The 21094-nt window shown below is 46.6% G+C and overlaps 1 protein-coding gene across 1 annotated transcript in view; it reads right to left on the reverse strand.

Annotated features, from left to right (window-relative positions):
• The window catches only part of itpr2 (inositol 1,4,5-trisphosphate receptor, type 2), a gene marked incomplete at its 5' end in the record, with an annotated part of 80388 nt that overhangs the window by 25780 nt on the left and 33514 nt on the right, over positions 1-21094 (reverse strand). Inside the window, 8 exons of the mRNA XM_080842784.1 lie at positions 951-1067; positions 1265-1360; positions 1545-1655; positions 2585-2785; positions 3038-3288; positions 6245-6428; positions 6744-6931; positions 8018-8126. Coding sequence (XP_080698910.1) covers positions 951-1067; positions 1265-1360; positions 1545-1655; positions 2585-2785; positions 3038-3288; positions 6245-6428; positions 6744-6931; positions 8018-8126 — 1257 coding nt within the window. The remainder of the gene's footprint in view (positions 1-950; positions 1068-1264; positions 1361-1544; positions 1656-2584; positions 2786-3037; positions 3289-6244; positions 6429-6743; positions 6932-8017; positions 8127-21094) is intronic.

Here is a 21094-nt window from a genome sequence, read left to right on the forward strand (position 1 = left end):
GGATGACGGGGCCCGGGGCCGGGAGGGCAGGGGAGGGGAACAAGGCTCAGACTGGCTGACTAATCCCACTAAGAGGTGTGCATCTCACACAAAACCAATGCCCGAAGGCCTTATCAGCTTAACTGATAAATATAACTGAATGAGTGGGAAGGCTGAACATTGTAGTCATCAGAGTATGGGTGTGGTGTATGTTTAAGTGAGGTGTGTGCATGTGTAAGGTGTGTGCATGCGTGGGTCAGCATGCGGCTTGCATAGCAGTCATGAGTTATATGCGTGCAGTAGGAAAGAATGTAGTTATCTCTACATTGGTATGGAAGTACGGTCATGCTGATGAATATCTGTGAGTGTGTGTATATCTGCACTAATGTTTCATATGGATGGATCTGGATTAGTCTGTTGTGTGTGAATGTTTGTGTGTGTGTGTGTGTGTGTGTGTGTGTGTGTGTGTTTGTGTGTGTGTGTGTGTACTTTGTGGGAAACATAAAAGCCACCAGCAAAGGAGTGCATCTAGAGCCCTACTTCAGTTAATGAGTAGTACCTTTGCTGTAATGCAACATGGATGAGATAAAGACATAAATATAATATAAATACAAATAAATCACAGCCATGACGGTGAAATAAAGATGTCAAATTATACTTCAGATATAGATCAGGTAGGTTCACTTCCACACCTTATCTGAATTGACTTCATTAAAACATCCAACAAACTATTTTTGACTACCTTTTGACTAATGGTCCTGAAATGAGAACTGATCTTCAATAGCCACAATGAACTCAACCTTCATTTGTCTCCCTATTGAGTCATCATGCATCATCACACACAGCAGCATAAGGCAACACATCCGCCTCTTCATTCTGTTACTACTGTGGGGATGTTCCTGTGGCCTAGGCATTCTCTCTTACCTGATGTGCCAGGATGTAGATGTTGTGGCCTAAGCATTCACTCTTACCTGATGTGCCAGGATGTAGATGTTGTGGCCGACATCTTTGGACCTGATGCTGTCTCCGATCATCTCCTCCTCTTCGTTCTCCACCCCCTGGTGATATGCCTCCTTCATCACATCCACCTGGGCAGCAGATGAAAGGGTGTCAGAGGAAACACCTTTCCCCACCCATGCAAACACCCACCCTGACACCACATCACAGTGGTCATTTCAATACTGAAAACATCTATTCAGTGCCTTCTCTAGCGTACACATCAAATAATTTCGGCCACTTGCACCAGATGTTGTTCTCAGTAGCTCACTGCATCCCTCTCTCTCACCAGTTCATTGGGCCTCATCTTGTCCAGGATCTCCTCGGCATTCTCACTGTCATGCCGGCTCTCCATGATGGCCAGCAGCAGTTTGGACGCGTTGTTCTGTTTGGGGTAGAAAAGGCCCTTTGTCTGTGGTTCCACTGATATGTAGACTCAAGGAAACAATGAAATACTAAAGCTGTGTGTGTGTGTGTGTGTGTGTGTGTGTGTGTGTGTGTGTGTGTGTGTGTGTGTGTGTGTGTGTGTGTGTGTGTGTGTGTGTGTGTGTGTGTGTGTGCAGTCCTACCTTCAGCTCCAGCACCAGGTCCAGCCTGTGCTTGCCCAGGGGATTGATGGGATTGACGATAAGTGCGATAATGATGTCAATGCCATTGGATTCGTGCTTGGCTATGCAGGCCTAAAGAAAATTGAAACAGTTACTGTGGCACACACAACATACACACAAAACACACTCTCTATCACACACACACACACACACACACACACACACACACATAATAACAGCCCCAACCCTTTAAGTGTGATATGGCATCTATATTCCAATGATATATTTTTTAAATAATCATCGGCAGTTGTCTCTGGACTGTCCTACAAAACCAACCCCAACACACATACACACGCACACCCTGTGCTTGGTGCGCAGCCTTGAGAGTGTTGGAGGTTAGTGTGGAGAAACTGGGACAGTGCACTAGGGCAGCAGTGAACAGACAGCAGAGGCCTCCCAGAGCATCCAGAGACACACACACACACACACACACACACACACAGGGGCAGCAGTGAGCAGACAGCAGAGGCCTCCCAGCGCACCAAGAGCACCCAGGCTTAGTGTATAAACACCCTCTTAAAAGGATAATTTCCTGGATTTATGCCACCATGAGACAGCCACCAATGACCTCAGGAGAACAGAGGTATGTCTCTACCTCTGCTTGGACGTTTCTCTATTAGACAGCCAGGTCAGTCATTAATAACAAGCACTCGCTCTCAGATTCCCCCAGGTCACTCGCTCAATCTCCCTCTCATTGGGCAGACTTTTGAAGCATGCTGTGATGAGCTTTAATCAGCCAATTAGAGTATTGACGTCACCACAGTGACATGACTTAGTAATAGGTAATAACACGTCTGACTGAAGTCTAAAGTAAGACTGGAGACCTTAACCGCACAGTGACGTTTGGTGTGGGGAGTTGGTCTGACTGTGATTGCCATTTTGGGTTGGTTGCCTTTGATGTAACGGTGGTTGTTTAGACTATGTAGGGAGAGGACTGTTTTGCAGTGGAAAGGCCGATTGGTTGAGTGGTTTTGGTGAAGGTGGTGGTGTTAGCCTAGCACCTGGTTCTCGTGGCAGGGCCCTTGGCAGTATTCGGTGATGGTCTCCAGGGTCTGGATGACCAAGTCTACGTTCCTCTGGTTGATGTAGAGGCCCAGCAGGCCCAGGCCCCCCGTGGTGCTGCCGCAGATGCAGTCCAGGAACTGCAGCGTCTCGCACACCAGGTTGTAGTTGGTCTTGTTGTTTTGGTGGCGCAGGAAGTTCTGTGGGTCCGCAAGGACAAGACAAAGACACTTGTTTCAGTAGAACATTGGACTTTTCCATTCTTTATTTCCACTCAAACAACTATGACAAGATTATTAAGTAACAATACATAATGTCAAGATTCTGTTAATATGATATTAATGACTATATGTATAACATAACATAATAATATAACAGAAAGTGGTTATGGTTCAGATTCTATACAACTAAGACCAGTAATATCATTAGACTGAAACAGTTGTTGTTCTGACCTGGAGGTTCCTGTTGTGGTTCTCACAGAGCAGCTGCAGGAAGCGCAGGATGGGCTTCATGATGGTGATGGGCGCGCTCATCTGCGTCTCCTCCAGCTCCTCCTCCAGGTCCGACGCCTCCCCGCCGGAGCCCACCAGCTCCAGGTCTGAGTCCAGCTCCTTGCGGATGGTGCTGTAGGCCTTGGAGGTGGCGGAGGAGGCCTCTTTGAGCTGGCCTCTCATGTCCTCCTTCAGATAGAGAGAGTCTCTTCCTGTTAGGAGAGGGATAGGGTGTGTGTGTGTGTGTGTGTGTGTGTGTGTGTGTGTGTGTGTGTGTGTGTGTGTGTGTGTGTGTGTGTGTGTGTGTGTGTGTGTGTGTGTGTGTGTGTGTGTGTGTGTGTGTGTGTGTGTGTGTGTGTGTGTGAGTGAGTGAGAGAGAGAGAGAGAGACAGAAAAAAAGAAAGAAAGAAAGGGAGGGAGGAAGAACAACAACTCTTTAATCTTCATTAGATAGAGTAACCGTGCTTATAAAGTAGATCATTCACTCAAATTCATTTCTGAATCATGGACTGAAGTTCTTACAGACGAATTCTAATCTCCGTTTAGAATGTAATTGCAATGTCAAAGATGCAGTTAAATGTTGTCTGTCAGAGGACAGACCCTGGTTATTTGGATTAAGGCTGCTGGCGGTCTTTGTTCTGTACTGACAGAGCCCTTAAGCACTCCAACCTAGAGAACACTAAATCTGAGATCTGAGATGTATTACCCAAATCTGAAATGAAACTCAAAATCATTATGGGGGTTTCCCTACAACTTGAGTCATGGGGCTGATTTCTACTTGAGTGCAATGAATTGTTTCAGTCAATAATAGGCACATAATATGAATTGGCTGTACAAGTAGCATAGAAACTGTGTTGTTGTGGCTGCAGGCAGAATTCAAGCACTAAATGTTCCTGCATATTAGATATGCAACCATCTGATTCCCATAGCCACATCCTTGTCTTCATGTGACCCACAGAGTGCTAATCCATATTTCTGCGGATTTGGATTCAGTTTAGGGAGAGACGTGTGTGTCCATGAAAACAGGACGACATTTCAGGTACATTTGCTGGGCAACAGCAGTACCTCATGCTCAGTGAAAGTTCTTCTGCTGCTTGTTTTGTCTAAATGTTCCTAGGTCCTAGTCGGTCCTGCAGCCTCTATGCATCACTGAGTGCATTTAATCTCACTAATCCAGTCTAGCACCTACTTCAGAGCCTTACAGTTCAGAATCAGTTAAGTAGAGGTTACACCAGCCACTTCTCAGGCATCTAATCTGGATTAAGGCCTGCTTCTTTCTTTATCCAAACCTTGTTTAGGAAACAGACCTTTCAACTCTGTCCCCCATTCTATTGTTCTATGTAAATCCTAATATACAGTATCTTCCCAGGAGAACATAATACATTTGAATACACATGGTAGGCCATCTACATAAAGCATGAGCAAACAATGTAATCACGTGGCTAGGCCTTGTCACCGCTTCTGGGTTAATCAAGTCCTTACAAAACCTTTAGCTCAGATATTCCATTTGCCCGGCCCCTAGTGAGAGGCAGGAAAACATGCTGGTGATTTCTTGTCTTGCATCAGGCCAGCGTTCCTGGTAAACAAGCACTTGTTGCACAATGGGCCTTTGATGCTGGCCCTCATATGATCTGTGACATGGGACACGTGCAGTGGGCGAGGATCTGCTGAACCACTGACAAACACAAGCACACACACACACACACACACACACACACACACACACGCTCACTGTCTCACACTCACTCACACACACACACAAACACCGACACACACACACACACACACTGACACACACACACACACACAGACAGACACACACTCTCTTCCTCTCTCTCTCACAAACACACACAGTCTCTTCAAAGCCAACCAGCGCGCACACACACATACAGTACGCCATCATTGATTGTACTTCTGTATCCATGAGCTACTAGTTAGTGCTGTTAAAGTATTACCCCAGCTACTCCGAGCCAGGGCCGGATTAACAAATCATAGGCCCCTGGGCACAAATGTCTGAAGGCCCCCCCCCCCCCCTCCCAATTCTATATATTTTTTTTATAATTATTATTTTAACACACACACATAATGACACAGAGCATTTCCAACGCAAACGGGAAAGCACTGCTCATTGCAACATGAAACACATATGCTACCAAACATTTCTCCAAACTCAAAGCTCTGTCATTGTATGTCCTCTGCTTTCTTTTCCTCCAAACTCAAAGTTCTGTCATTGTATGTCCATTGTATGTCCCTTGTATGCAGCAGATTTTGAGGAGACTTATCTTGCTCACTCTGTATGAAGCATCTGAACTGAATAATTTCATCAGTGAAGTTCTCATCTAAATCTGACTGGTATGAAGTGCAGTCGGTTCCTATGTTCAATAAAACCCTAAATTTGTTACAAATGCTGCGATATGCGTCCATTCTGTGACCCAAACAGCTGATCAACTTGTCAACAATGACATTGAATGTTGATACCTTAAATCGCTCCCGTCCTTTTAGTGTTATTTCGTGCTCTGTGCATTCATTTGAAAATGCGTTGGGCTTCTTACTACTATGGGCAGGTACAACAACAAAACATCATCGTGACGCAAGCTAATGGTTACGTTCATTATATTTAGGTAGTGCTGCAGGGCAGTCAAGGCAACATACTGTAGTAGAGAAGTATTGTCGGGTAGTTACTATATTTGTTAACAAATCAAATCACATTATTTTGTTGAAATGTAAAATAAATAAATACATAAAAAAAAAAAATTATAATAATAATAATTAAAAAAAAAAAAACGATCTGCAAGGCGGGCCTGGGCGGGCCCCTGGGCATAGTGTCGTGGGCCCTAATGGTAGGTTGCGAACATGTCACTGGTTTTAAAAGACAGACACTTAATTCCTTCAGATGTTTTTTGACTTGGATCATTTGGTTCAGCCTGTTCGTATGCATTCCTATCGAACCTCTGTCTTTTCCCACACCCTCAAACCCTACTGAGAACAGAAGGGGGACAAGGAATGTGAGGGTGGGGGAGGGGGGGCGCAGGAGTGTCAGAGAGGAGACAGAACAGAACAGAAGAGAGAACCAGAAGCATGAAACAGCACAGGGATCTGGAAGAGGAGAGCAGGTGGGATAGAGGCGAGTGGGGCGTGGGCGTGGGGCGCAGCGTGGGAAAGGCTCACCCTGCTTCTTGTGCCTGATCCCGGAGCCCTCGGAATCATCCTCCCTCTTCCTGCTGCTCAGCTCAAACGTGTTGACCGACACAGTGGCGCGGATCTCCTGCTGGGCCAGCCGCATGCGGTCGTAGAACACCTTGAAGAAGCGCTCCGACTTTTTCTGCTTGTGCAGCTGGCTGTGGAAAGAATTCTGAGCGGAGGAAAGAAGAAATAAACAAACAAAAGCGATGAAAATGATGACTGCGATGGTTTTCATGGCATGAACAAAAATTATTCTGAACAGGCAGTAAGAAACAAATCATTTAAATTCATTCTTAAAATAAATAATTTGACTGGTTGAATTTGCAGATACTTTCACACCCAGATTCGTCAACATCACTAGCTAACATTAGCTGAGTGCTGCAGTTTATGATTTATTTGATTTAAGATGAGATGATTTATTGATTTTATTATCTGTGAGTCTAGTTGTAGTTGTTACCTTCCCCCGTCTGTCTACCCACTGTACCTGTATCTGTGTGTTCCCTCCCCGGAGTAATGCAATGCCCAGGAGGACGCTCTCCTCGAACACGCGGTCGTTCTTGGTGCTGACGATGAGGTCGATGACCAGCTCCGAGGCGCCCACATTGTCCAGCAGCCACTGGATTTCCACCATGCTGATCCCTGGCTTGACATGGTCCTGCCCGGGAGAGCCCCCTGTAGGCACAGCGCACCCACATCAGCCCACGCTAGCATCCCTTACTGCCCGCACATTAAAGCATATCCTACATGCCCCTTTCTGTCCAGCACACACGAGCATTCAGAATCAATCCAATTATGCTAACCTGATGTATCTTCATAACGGCAGGAGGGCAGTTCTGTCAAAGGCCATGTTAATTGAGACTATTGTGACACAAGCCTGACCCATACCAACTCAACTAACTCCAACATATCAGTCTCTACTCTTCCTGCGCTCCATGTCTTAGTTATATTCAAACAGATTCAAATGGAATTTATCAGCAGGAGAGAACATCTCCAATCTCCAACAGGAGGACCTGGTGCCAGAACAGACAGTTCCAGTAGAGAACCATCATTCTGGGGTTCTTAAACCTTTCAGCCCACTAGGATCACCCATTAACTTACAAGTCCATTTTGACCAATCCACTCAGCTTTGCCATGTTCATAATGGCCCTGGTGAACGCTCAAGACTGCCGAATCAATGCCTTTCCCTCCCAGTCACTGTCTGCATGGCTGACATATCAGCTAATGCAAACACACAGTCTCATTGCCTAGCCATGATAAATGGACAATTACTGGTGCATTTAATGAAGCTTGATGAATCAATTTTCTATAGGACCTTTCTACAGCAAATGAACATTCGAGATTGACAAAAATCAGAAGTGACAGAACAATTAGTCTATCAAAAGAGTTCCTTTTTTACTTTTCCACATCTGCTGCGCCTAAACGCAGGCCTTTTAAGCTGTGAACAGTCGTATGTGACAAATAGCTGCATTAAGTCGGGAGAAAATCAGTGGGAAGGCATAACGAAATTGACTACTGCTGCCAGAGCCATTACAGTCACACATGACTCACATTAAGTTATGACGGATAAACACAAAGTGCTTAAACAAATAAAATGACTGAGCGTTACATCACTGAATGAGATCAAAGCATTTGCCCTACATTTCCATACAGTTCATGGCGAACCCTAACTCACTCTGGCTCTCAGTATCTCTCTCTTTTTTCAATCTGTCTCTATCATTTACTCATTTCCCTCTCTCTCTCTCTCTTTTTGGTTCTCACCTCCAGAGGATGTCTTGCTGAAGGCTCCCGGTGCGCTGGATTCGGGCTTGGAGGGGAGGCGCTGGTTTCCAAAGTAGCGGGTCAGGAGGATCCTCCTCAGAATGGTGCCCTGAGGGTGGAGAGCAGAAGGAGACGCAGGGATGACCTTTGACCTCTGTGAGCTGACGCAGGCACCACTGACCCAGAAAGAGGGAGCCCAGAGGGACTGACCAGGCTGCAGTGTTTTGGAGTAGCCTCAGACTGCTCGGATACGACCAACAGCCCGAAGCAAAAAAAATTAAGCAAGCTAATCTGCGTTGTTCCCCAATTCCCTTTGAACTACTAAAGAAAACACAAACATTTAGGGCATTGTTGCTGTGCAGTAGCATAGCATAGACTGCAATCAGATAATCATAGATATGTGTGTATACTGTTCCTTCTCATTATGCGCTAGGGCAGTAGCTCCAGAGTGGCTCCTTGAGTTCCAGTGTGACAATGTATGTAAGGTATGTAACCAGTATCGCCCTCACCCAATGCCCAGACTGGACTTGAATCTTTAACCATAAACATTGCAACTAGCAAGGAAGCAAAACCAATGGGTGTTAGTGCCAATAAAATGCTTGTTTTACACACACACACACACACACACACAGAACACTACACCACACTACACTACAGTAGCTGTTAAAGGTTACACTATGGTCTAAAACAAGAGTCACCCTCCTAAAAAAAACATCCAGAAACTTTGTAACAGCTCAGATGCCACCCATAAAAGCTTCCTAAGTGGCATTGCTTGGCATTCTAGTTAATGAGGACCGCTGGTGGGAACCACTGGTGTGTGTATTCGTCCTTCTCAGGACCAAACACTATTATAATGAATTTGAAGATGACACCAAAATAATCAAATAAAAACCTCAAATAGAGGCAAATTCTTGCAAAGTGTTAGGATAGTGACCCTCCAGCACTGCTCTTGCTATACACTTTACTTACTGGCCTTTAATGCTTTAGTCTGAGAAGAAATAGAACACCCTTACCCTTCCTCCCCCACTGTCACCCATACCCATACATGAAAACACATACACATGTCCCCATATAAACTCGGAAATCTTTCCTGCAGTCTTGGTGGTAAAAGAGTGGTAATGTACTAAATGCATCCGGCGCAGTGGATGCCAGAGAGAGGCTCTTTTTTTTTAAGTGTGGCAGTTGATAAGCATATTCACATGGGGGAGTTTTTACATAAGCGGCATAAACTGGCTTAATTGCTCCAATTATTCGGAGAGAACAGCAAAGCCTTCAGGAGAAGGGAAGGAAAGAATCAAAGCTGGAGGTAGGTACCAGACGGCTGCCATCAAAACAGCTCCCCCTCAGAGAGCACACAAGTGTGTGTGTGTGTGTGTGTGTGTGTGTGTGTGGGAGAGAGAGGGAGAGTGAGGGAGAGTGAGGGAGAGTGAGTTACATAACACCTGGAGATCACGAGGGAAGACAGACAGAGGGAACAGGGTAGTACTGGTCCCTTTCTCTCACACACAAAGTCTCTCTCTCTCCCCCACTCTTTCTCACTCCCTCTCTCTCTCTCATTCTCTCTTTCTTTCTTTTGGCTCAGGATAGAGTTGCAATGCACTGAATTAACAAGTTTCTCTTGCCCCATCCTGATTGCAAAATGTGTGGTTGCTAAAAAAGAATGTCCAGCAGCTTCCCTCTCCACCTTTTTTTCTGCCCCTTCTCCCCATCCTCCACTCCTCCACCTCCTGGCTCTCCTGTGTACTCTTTCCTCATCGCTTTTCCTACCTCTTTTACTCCCCAACTTCTGTTCATCCCCTTTCCCTCCCACAGCCCCTCACATGGTCCCACTGACCATGCATGAATGTGTGTGTGAGTGTGTGAGTGTGTGAGTGTGTATGTGTGCATGCGCACGTGCGCGCGTGTGTGTGTGTGTGTGTGTGTGTGTGTGTGTGTGTGTGTGTGTGTGTGTGTGTGTGTGTGTGTGTGTGAGGAGCGTGGGCCCCCTCCTCAGTGCCTTGTTGTGTAAGTGCCTGTGGAGGGATGGACAGCTCATAGCAGCCCCCTCAATTTCCCCTCAGACCAGCGGATTTGTCTGCTCGTTTCTATGGCAACTGCCATGGTGGACAGAGACGAAGGCGAGACGTGGCGAGACAGGCGGTCGACCTTCTCCTGTGTGGGCATGACAGAGGAGAGACAGACACTCGCTCGCTCGCTCTTCCTTCTGCGCTCCCTTGTCTCACAGTCCCTCTTATTATATGTCCCTATATGCATCACCACTTCTCAACAGTACAGACGTGCACACACACGCACGCATGCTCACACACACACACACACACACACACACACACACGCACACACACACACACACACACACGCACACGCACACGCACACGCACACACACACGCACACGCACACACACACACACACGCACACTCACACAGTGTGTCTGTGGAAAACCGAAGGAGCACATCAGCCTGGCCTGACTGAGACAAACTGAGGGGAAAAACAAACTGCTAAAGCAGCTTGCTCAACTACAAGTCTGAGAAAAAAACAGGCTCTCTCTCTGTCTCTTCCGCCCTCCCTTGCTTGCTTGCGGGCTCTCTATTGCTCAGTCCTCTCTCTCTCTCTCTCTCTCTCTCTCTCTCTCTCTCTCTCTCTCTGTCTCTCTGAGGAGCACGTGCAGCTGATGTTCCTGCTTTCTCAGTAAACACTTCATCAGCAGTCAGTGCAGACGCCTGTCTGCCTGCAGTGTCTGGCTGTGCCCAGAGGCCCAGACTCTCTCACACACACACACACACACACACACACACACACACACAGCAGGTGAGTCGTCAGCCAATTAACTCCCATCTCCAACCTAACACTCCTCCATCACTCCCATCCAATCATCAGGTGCAGACTTACACAAACACACACACACACACACACACACACACAAGGCACATACAGAGCAATGCTTTTAAAGGTTAGCTTTAACAAAAAAACAAAACTTAGTTTTACCAAAAACTTTTTTTGACAAGTGTCTCCAGGCTGATCAAGACTGCTGACGACCAAAACTGATCACTTCCCCTCTCGTTTCAGAATAGGGTGTTTGTATATGTGTGTGTGAGTGTGAGTGTGAGTGTGTGTGTGTGTGTGTGTGTATGTGTACGCAAACACAGACACACAGTCCCATACACACGTGCACATACATACACACACAGACAAACAAACAAATAATCTGTCAGTCAGTCAAAGTCGGTCTGGGAGGTTGTTTCTCTGGCAGCTCTCAGTCCCTGTCCCTCTAGGCTGTGAAGTCACAGTCTACCACACACACTTCAGCACTGCAATTCGGGCAGGGGGTGAGAGAGAGAGAATGAGAGAGAAAGAGAAAGAGAGAGAGAGAAAGAGAGAGAGAGAGAGAGAGAGAGGTAGCATTGGCAGCTTGACTCATCTGTCTGGTGCAGAGCAAAAAAACATAAAAAATCTTCACTCAGGTGATGTGAGGACAGAGAGGGAGAGGTAGAGAAATAGAAAGAGAGAGAGAGAAAGAGAGAGAGAGAGAATAAGAGAGCAGGGAGGAAGATGCGGGAGGCAGGCACTAGCACAGGCAGGCAGCAGCCCCTGTTTAAGATGTGCACGGGCACGACACACTGCGGCTGGGCTGTCCGAGTCTCCATCTCAGACGTGCAACACTACCGCCTCCCTGCACCCCAAACACCACCACCCCCACCCCCAGCCCGGAGTCCCCTAGCAATACTCAGTCTGGACATGCTGCTGGACACCCGTGCTTCACTCTGTCTGGGAACCTGGAAGGAACCAACACCTCTGCTCAAAGGACCCAGGTCACGCATCAGCCAATCACAGACACCCCCCCCCCCCCCCCCCCCCCGCCCAGTCCTCCAATTTTCCCTTGTTTCGTCAACTTTTGTTAAAAAAAAAAAAAAAACACCCATCCACACTGACCTGTGGAGCTGCTGCACCTGATGTGCTTCAAACTGAGACCAGCTCAGAGCCATTCTGTATGATGAGAACTACAGCAGACACAACCCTTTTGAACTGTGCGTTAAGTGTTTGAGGCTCACCAGGCACACGTGAAGAGTATAACAAAACCACACAGACGAACTGCATGATCGATTACTGTAGAGCCCGGCACCGTCAATACTCAGCATTCATGTTGGAAGTGTTGTAGAATACATTTGTATGATCATCATATTTTCACCCAGTCTTTCACCCATAACCACTAGTTAAGTGGTCCTTGTGAGGGGCGGCAGTGATTTACTGGCAGACTACCCATAAGAGAAGTCACAACAGCGATGAGTGAACATTACAGAAACTCCCAGCTTGGGAGTCCAGACTGAGCCCAGAGGTAATACAGATGTAAATATAGCAGGGTCACATTTCTATTCAGTGTTTATTTGTTTGTTTGAAGACTGTTTTAAGACTTGTTTTTCTGCCACAGGTAATGATGGGTTTACAAAAGACAGAGGGTAGGGGAGGGGGGGTGGGATTGATTCCTCTGGTGACCTCATCTTGGCACGTGAGCATGAGCGCCATGGCGACGTGGAGCGCCACAGGTTCTGTGCTGACGGGAGCAGCTTATGTAAGTCAGCGCGTGCACACATGCACACACAGGTAGTGTGTGCTGCTTCAGTGCCCGCTCCATGCTGCTGTCTGCTGTTACTCTGTCTGTCTCTCTCTCTCTCTTTCTCTCACTCGCTCTTTCTCTCTCTCCCTCTCCCTCTCTCCCTCTCTCTCTCCGACCCCCAACCCCGGTCACGGTCATGTCCTCTCTCTCTCTCCAGTGGTCTCTTTGGCGGTCCCGTGAACCCTCTGCTACTGCTTCTTCTGATGCTCATTCAATTCTTCCGCTGTCTCCAACTCCAAGTCAGTGTCATTGACAGCGAACGTCATCTCAGATAACCCTACAAAACCTGAGGCCCTACATCACTAAGAGCAAGCCTATGGGAAGAAAAGGCAATGAGTCTACACCGACAGTCTCTGCATCCCATACACAAGAAAAGAGATTGTGTCACATGATGGCAGAACAATATGAAAAAACATGCGCCTTGCTCTGAAATGTTTTGCTGCTCTCTAAAAAAAGGGAAGAATGCCTACACCTAGTGAATGAAGATCTTGTTGGACAATCCGACACTATTACTTCTCTTCCTAAGCTACACATCCCCCTGGCGTGTCGGGTCTTTTGTCACTAAAATCACATGTTCTGTTGTATTGTGTTCCTGTGTCCCTGTTCCTCAGTGTAATGATGCTAACAACATCTCGTTTCTGACTTCTGAGTTTGGTAATGTTGTCTATCCTCAGGCCCATGGCTGCAGTTCTCCTTCAGCATAAGAAAATCATGTGCACCGAGATATAAAATGGTCTATGTTATACATAAGGGCCTATGAGGTCTGTGAGGGCTCCTGCCAGCCAGCAATCTGCCTCTATAGCCTCTGGGGAACCCGACACTTCAGAGGCTGCGTCAGGCCCTTAGAAGCAGACCTCTCAGCACTGATTGCAACTATTCCTCCTTAACACCACAGACAAATGATGTTCTGGACGTAATAATCCAAAAGCCTTGAAAGCGTCACAAGTCCAAGTGCAGCCGTCCAGTACTCAGCTACTTAGTCAAAGCGGTTGTACTGAGGTCTGGTGTTCTGGCTGGTCCAACAGCCCTATAGACGAGGGAGGGAGAAACCAGGCAGTGATTGGTTAAAACAGGCCGCTGGTGTTGGAGAGGAGCACATAATAGCCTGCCTCCCACCACTTCCATTCACTCCTCGCCTTGCCCGTTTACCACAAATAGCTTGTCACATTGTGCTTCACAGACCACCACCGACTGCTCTTCTGCTAGTCTTTAATGACAGCACAGGACACTTCGAGCTGAATCTGTGTGTGTTTCTATTTCTGTGAGTGTGTGTCAAGTGGTGCCCCCATATGTACACAAAATACACACACTGCGTACGTTAGCAGTTACACAGGGTGGGCTGGCAGTTTTGTTTTGTTAAGTAGCATTTTGGAGGCTGTAGTGAACTTTGAATATAGTTGGTGGAAGCAAAATATAATAACTTGAAAGTAAATTGAAATGTAAAACACTGAAATGTAACCAAGCAGACGTTGAGTTTAACTTAGCCGTCACTGAGTTAGCATAGTGATACACCAACTGAGTTAGCCGTCACTGAGTTAGCATAGTGATACACCAACTGAGTTAGCCGTCACTGAGTTAGCATAGTGATACACCAACGGAGTTAAGGCTTTTGCATGGTTATCCAATTCACCTCGTACGACTTCACGTGAGACGCCCTTTCTTATCGGATGATCGTACGACTCACCTTTACCTGCATGGTTCTAGGAGGGGCTGTGGAGATAACCATCGGTTTATTATGATGTTACAAGGCCATTACATCATCATCAACAGTAGAACTAAAAAATAAGGAATTGTTTGTTTCTATCCCGTGTATTTTCCGTTAATGATCAGAGGCTGTTGTTGTGAAATGAATTATTGCCGAATATTTTCTATTATTATACCACACAGTTCTGCTTTTTTACGTCTACAATTCAGGTTCTTTTACAATTTAATCATTTACACTGCATGCTCTGCTAGCTCAAACACAAAGAGGCTGTTCGAAAACCAAGAAATGTTTTTATTATTGCTGTAATTAGACGATGTCTCCCTATGCTTTATATGCGGCGAGAGCCACGATAGAGCAAGGAAGAAGGGAGATGTTGGTATGCTGGTGCCCTTCATAGTTTTTTTCATTTTTACAAACTTGCCCCTGATCTTCCTCCAACTCCTAATGCACTCCTGGACCTCCAGCCCCAGGTTCCCAGCGATCTCTCAGCGATTTTTAAAAAAACGGCGGTGCTGTCATATAGGGATCGAAACAGGAAACGTGATTTTAGCCAGGGGTGTCGGACAGCTCGGATCGGATAGTGAGAAAATTCAAGCGGTGCTCCAGAGGCCGTCCGAGGGTGCTCAAAGGTGTGGTCCCACTTCAAGGAGGGCGTTTTAGGGCGTGCCTCGTGAGATCGGAGAGCACGGTCGGATAAGCATGCCGACCGCTTTAGCCGTCACTGAGTTAGCATAGTGATACACCAACTGAGTTAGCCTTCACTGAGTTAGCATAGTGATACCCATCCTGTACTTGGCAGGAGTGGAGCTGGAACTTGAGCTGGAGCAACACAGTGATGCTGCAGGGAGCAGATTCTGATCTGTGCACCATCCTAAGAGAGACAGTGAGCATGTACCCAAACATTTACAATATAATTAAAGTTCTACTGACGGTGCCCGTCTCGACGGCTTGGTGGAAAGGTCATTCAGCTGTTTGAGATGTTTCAAGACATTGGCTCTAATAACAGGATTGGCTCTACTGAATATTTGACTTTGAAATCAATGTGGAGAGAGTTTTGAGGGAGGTTAACGCAATAGGGACCAGGTGGGTCTATTTTAATTGTAAGGTTTCAATCTTACTGTGGGTGCAAAAAATGCAGTCTGTGTCCCACATGGTTTCACTCACTTCTGTTTCTGTCAATAGATGGTTTTTCTATGTTTACTGCACATGAGCTGCATACCACGAACGAGAATCCTGTGGGTGCCCCGTGTGTGTGTGTGGTAAATTAAATTAGTGGTAAATTAAAGGTAAAAAACACAGCCTGCACAGAGGGCATCATTTCAGGGTGACAATTCCCTCCTATACCATCCTGTTTACTTATTTGGCAATTTTCTCTTGGAATTTCAATAACGTTCATTGGAATCAATTTCTCTACCTCTCTCTCATCCTTCCCTCATGGATGATCCCTCTCTCCGCACGTAGCCTTAGCCACCACTCTCTCTCCCATTCTATTTGATTTTTCCTCGGGAGACAGTCAAGGGTCAGTTGACTTTTTCACTGAAGGAACTTTCTGGAAGGGTCTGTCGGCTTTCCGATAAACACCAGCCCAGCCCAGTGGCCTGACTGTAGCTGATTGGCTCCGGTGTATAAACCTCCTCACCCCTCGCCTCACCCGATGCCCAGCAAAAATAAATAAAGAAAAGAAAAACTAATTAGCATGTGGCGCGTGAGAGCAATCCTGTTGATTTCCTGACAGCCTCCATCCAAGACAAACAGCCATGAACACACAAACAAGAATTTTCTAAGATTCATCCAGTCCCTCAACATTCCCAGAGTGAAAGTCTGAGCATGGTGCCTGCTGGGTCATGTCGGAAGTGGCACGTGAGATTCACTAACCTCGTTATGGTGTAGTGGGTGTTTACACTGTGTGTGTGTGTGTGTGTGTGTGTGTGTGTGTGTGTGTGTGTATGTGGGAGACTGACTGACTGTGTGAACGTGTGCCTGAGCACACTTACACACTGGGATCTTGTTAACTTGATGCTCAAGCACAATGCATGCGCTGTGGTAGACAAAACTGCCATCTCATTCACATACACATAGACACACACATAGTGTGGCCAGATGGCTAATTTCAACAGAACGCTCAGTGGAAAGGCAATTCCATATTTACACCCTGGCACATGCAATTCAGTGTGTTTAAATAATGCAGAGGCACAGAGACAACCTGTGCTCTACGGCACGAGAACGAACCAGTATTTAGACCTCAGAGAGAGGGAGAGAGAGAGGGAGAGAGAGAGAGGCTGGCTGCTTTCAGAGGAAGACTTCATGAGGGGGGGAAAGCGTTCAGACTGGGACGCCTCAAGCGGGAGCCTGTGTTCAGGCTACAGAATGAACGCTGAAGCTGAAGTGGTGTTCAGGGCTAGACTGCGTGGAGCTTTTGGGCTGCACTAAAACAGCGAAGGGAATACAACGGAGATGGTTTGTCATCAGTGTGACACATTGGAAATCATTTAGGGTTCATCTTAACACTCTTGGGTTGGTCTGTGTGGTTGGGGTGGAGGTCGTATAGTACGCTTACAGGGTTTGCAGTGGGGCTAGGGCAAGCCTGTGTTCAGGTAGATGTGTTGGGCTGGTGTTGAGGCAGTGCTGAGGGCTTGTGGCCATCTGTGGCTCTCCAGCACGTGCATCAGGACCAAAGGGGCCCTTAGGGGGCTTTGCTGCCACTCCACACACAGTAGGGAGCACGCGCCTTACACACACACACACACACACACACACACACACACACACACACACACACACACTCACTTTCTCGCACACACTCGCAACATGTGCCCTTGCATTGCCATGGTGACCACACGCCTCCAGCTCTCGTGTGAGAGGACACCTGACTAATGTCAGGGGATGGGGAGGGGGAGGGGGCAGAATCCATCGCAAGATGAGAGAATCAAATCACCTTTTCATTTCTGTCGCTATGTTAATTCCTTTATTAATGCACCTACGCGCATGCTCATCAAAAGACACACACACACACACACACACACACACACACACACACACACGCGCACACACATACATGCACACCCACACACGCAAAATCAAGTGTTCTTGTCAAATTCCAGAAAAACACCCTATAAAGTTCTATTTTCTGCCAAATTCTATTTTATTTTCTGCTAGATCCCATGTTTTACATTTAATTTTTCTTTATTCCATTTGATCAATTGATTTCCATCAAATCATACATCCAATCAAACAATGTACTCAGTACATATGCTGCACATGCTCTACCTGTCTAGATGACAGGCCTGTGTCGTAAGAGGGTATGGAGTGTAGGGGAGTAAAGTTAGTATAACCCAAAAGACAAATACAGTTTCATTTTCAATACAATTTTATACAATGAAAAAAAGGCTAATTTATTTCAGGGAAGCTTACACTCTGGTTTACAGTCCCAAGACTTGTCCTGAGTCAGTAAGCCACCTTGTTATAATCATATTCTACATGTAGCTACATTCTAGCTACAGGTCATAGAGTTGTTCTAAGAATATTTAGATGTTGCCCCAGTTTTAAGTTTCAGTCTCCTGCGTTATTCTACAATGAGGGACTACATTTCCTGTCTGGTTCACAACGCACACTTTGTCCGTTTTTTTTTTTTTAAATCACCAAACTTGAGAGGTTGATTTAATGCCATTTACCGAGTTTGTTGTTTCATAAACTTTAGCTAGCTGTCTGACTGACAACATCTTTGATGTGTCTGTCACTCATGTGGGCAAAAATATTGCCTATAATGATTTCAAATGTATTTATCTCACGTCATTTAAATCAAATTCCACACCTAACTGTGCTTCCCGTTTTATTAACCATTACCACCACTTCGTCCATGTTTTCCCTATTGGATAAATCATAGGGCCCTACACATGGCCATCCAATCTAAGGCTCCATGCCTGTTGCAGTGAGACATGCTCCATGCCTTATTCTACTGCTGAATGATTTGGCGGTATGAATGACTCGAGAGATTTAAGGTAAAATACGTAAGCAGCTAGCCTTGAAAGGATTAAAAGCAAAAGCCGGTCTGGGAGCTCTGAATAGTCTGGCCTCTGTGTGTGTGTGTGTGTGTGTGTGTGTACTAGAGGTGGGGGGGGCATGAGTCATGCCCCCAACACCTAACCATGGGAAACTTTAAAAGTTCAACAAAGAGTGGACGGGGATCGGTTCCATTATGTTGACCATGTGTGTGTGTGTGTGTGTGTGTGTGTGTGTGTGTGTGTGTGTGTGTGTGTGTGTGTGTGTGTGTGTGTGTGTGTGTGTGTGTGTGCACGCACATGTTCACCCTCCAGTGCTCATGTGTCCAGCTGAATAGTTCCCATGTGCTCTTTGTGTCGCCTGATGACTGAGCAGGTGAGCGAGACAGTGTGTGCCAACCACAGTGAACAGTACCGAGCATGTGTATGTTTGTGTGTGAGTGTGTTTGTGGACACAGGGAATATGTTTAAAGCGGTATGCAATTTTGTTCCATGCGTGTGTATGAGTAACATGTGCAACATAACATGTGCTTGTGTGCATTAGCATATGGTTGTCTGAGTAACATGTGCAACCTAACATGTGCGGGGTGCGTTAGCATATGTGTGTGTGTCTATGTGTGTATGTGCTTGAGAACATGTGCGTGTAAGCATGTGTGTGTGTAAGTGATTGTGTGTGTAACGCAGTGTGTGTGTGCACTTGGGTGTGTGTAAAGTGGCATGTGTGTGTGTGCAAGGCGGCATGTGTGGGACAGGCTTAGCGGTGAGGGGCTGGTAATCTGTAAAGCTGCTTTGCCTGAAGCGCAGAGTGTGAAACTTGGCTGGCGGAGAGACAGAGGGAGGGAGAAAGGGAGAGATGAAGGGAGAGAGGGAGGGAGAACATTACATTATATAATAGGGTTTTCTTTTGTCAACAAACAGCAGAGGTCTGTTTACACACACACACACACACACACACACACACACACACACACACACACACACACACAGCCACACAGACACACACAGCACATACTCCCACACGCAGAGAACAAACACACAACAGAAAAACGTGAGCCAGTTCAGGTTAAGGGCGAGACCTGGCTGTCAGACACTGCGAACACACACACATCTACACCCTCACACACACATACAGTGCTTAAAACAGCGCCTAGTCAACAGTGCCTCTGAAGCTCCTGTGTGGTTGAAGGGGTAAACTAGGGTAAGAGAGATGTGTGGAAGGCAGTCTTTTTAATGTTGGGATTCCTGCTTCTCAAGCAAAACTTTAACCAGCAAACTTTCCTTGAGGCCAGCAGAGCTCTCTCACTGCCTGCCTGCCTGCCCACAAAGGCCTGACATGGTTTGCAAACTTTCTGACTGGCTTTTAGTAGTGAGGGAAACTGAGCCGTTGTGGCAGTATTCCAGCGGGCTTTCACGCAACCAGACACACACACACAAACACACACCGCAGTGCACCTGCCCCTGGTTATAATCCTGCCACTGAATCCTGACACAAACGTGCCTCCTCTGTTTAACCATTGCCTGGGCCACACCCTGCGCACACCTGACAACACGTGAGTGAGCACAGAAACAGACAAGCCTCCTCAGCCCTTTAGGCGTATCCCTAGGTCACCACTCTCAGCAGAGTTGGCACCACATACACACACACACACACACACACACACACACACACACACACACACACACACACAGACACACTAGGGCTGTGTATTGGCAAGAATCTGGTGATATGACACATGATACAGGGGTTACGATTCAAGGCAATATATAGCACACCACAAAATGAACCACTGTCTGCCACACATTTGTGCATGTGAACTATTAATTAAAAATTGATAGTGTTTCTAAGAATCACAAAACATAAAATCGCTACACTCTAGTATATTTATATCTTCTACACCCCACACACACACACACACGTCATTAGTGGACATCTCACACACAGTGTGCCACCTAAGTCACAGCTCAGACAACTAACACATCAAGCCAGTTAGTTAACTCCTTTAACCCCACAGACCCAAGATGATTACCCTAACCCCTGGAACCTAACTGAATTAAAGCTCTCTGCTACACGCCCATTCAAATGAAAATCCCTCAGGTTCTAAACCCTGGAACCTTACTCAATGAAATCCCTCGTGTTCAGCCCCAGTCTAAGGGACAGATACCCCCTTCAGAACACTACCTGGGCACCGTGTCCACCTCTGAACTGCTGTCGCTCCCTGTCTCCCAGACTTCAACCCCTATACACACTACCGAGCACCTAACTAATCTCTCTTACCTCTTTGAACAGTGCTGTGCAACCAACCTAATCACATGAACTCATTTTATTTACCCTCCTAACTTAAACCTCTCTCTATTTGTCACAGAAACATGCTCCTGCATAGCTCTCTTACTTCACCAACCCGCTCTTTTACTTGTGCTTCAGCTAGTCCCCTACCCAAACTCACTAACACCCCGTGTGCAATTAAACCCCTGGAGGTATTAAATACAATTCCTGCCTCACTGACTTAACCAGGCCCCTGGCCAAACTGACTTCACCTCTGTGTTAACCTGTTGCACTGGGCTGGGGCAGGAAGGCTGCCTGGGGCCAATTTGCAGCACATGAGGCATGAGTCACATCCCCTCTGCTGCTTGGCAACCAAGGCATTTCTCCACGGGGGCCCTGATAACCCAACCAGGGAGAAAAGGGGGGAGAGAGGGGGGAGAAGGAGAGAAAAGGAGAGGGGGAGAGATGGTGAGAAAGAAAGATGTGACAAAGTAACACAAC

This window comes from Sprattus sprattus (assembly GCF_963457725.1).
Source record: "Sprattus sprattus genome assembly, chromosome: 7".
Taxonomy (NCBI): Eukaryota; Metazoa; Chordata; class Actinopteri; order Clupeiformes; family Clupeidae; genus Sprattus; species Sprattus sprattus.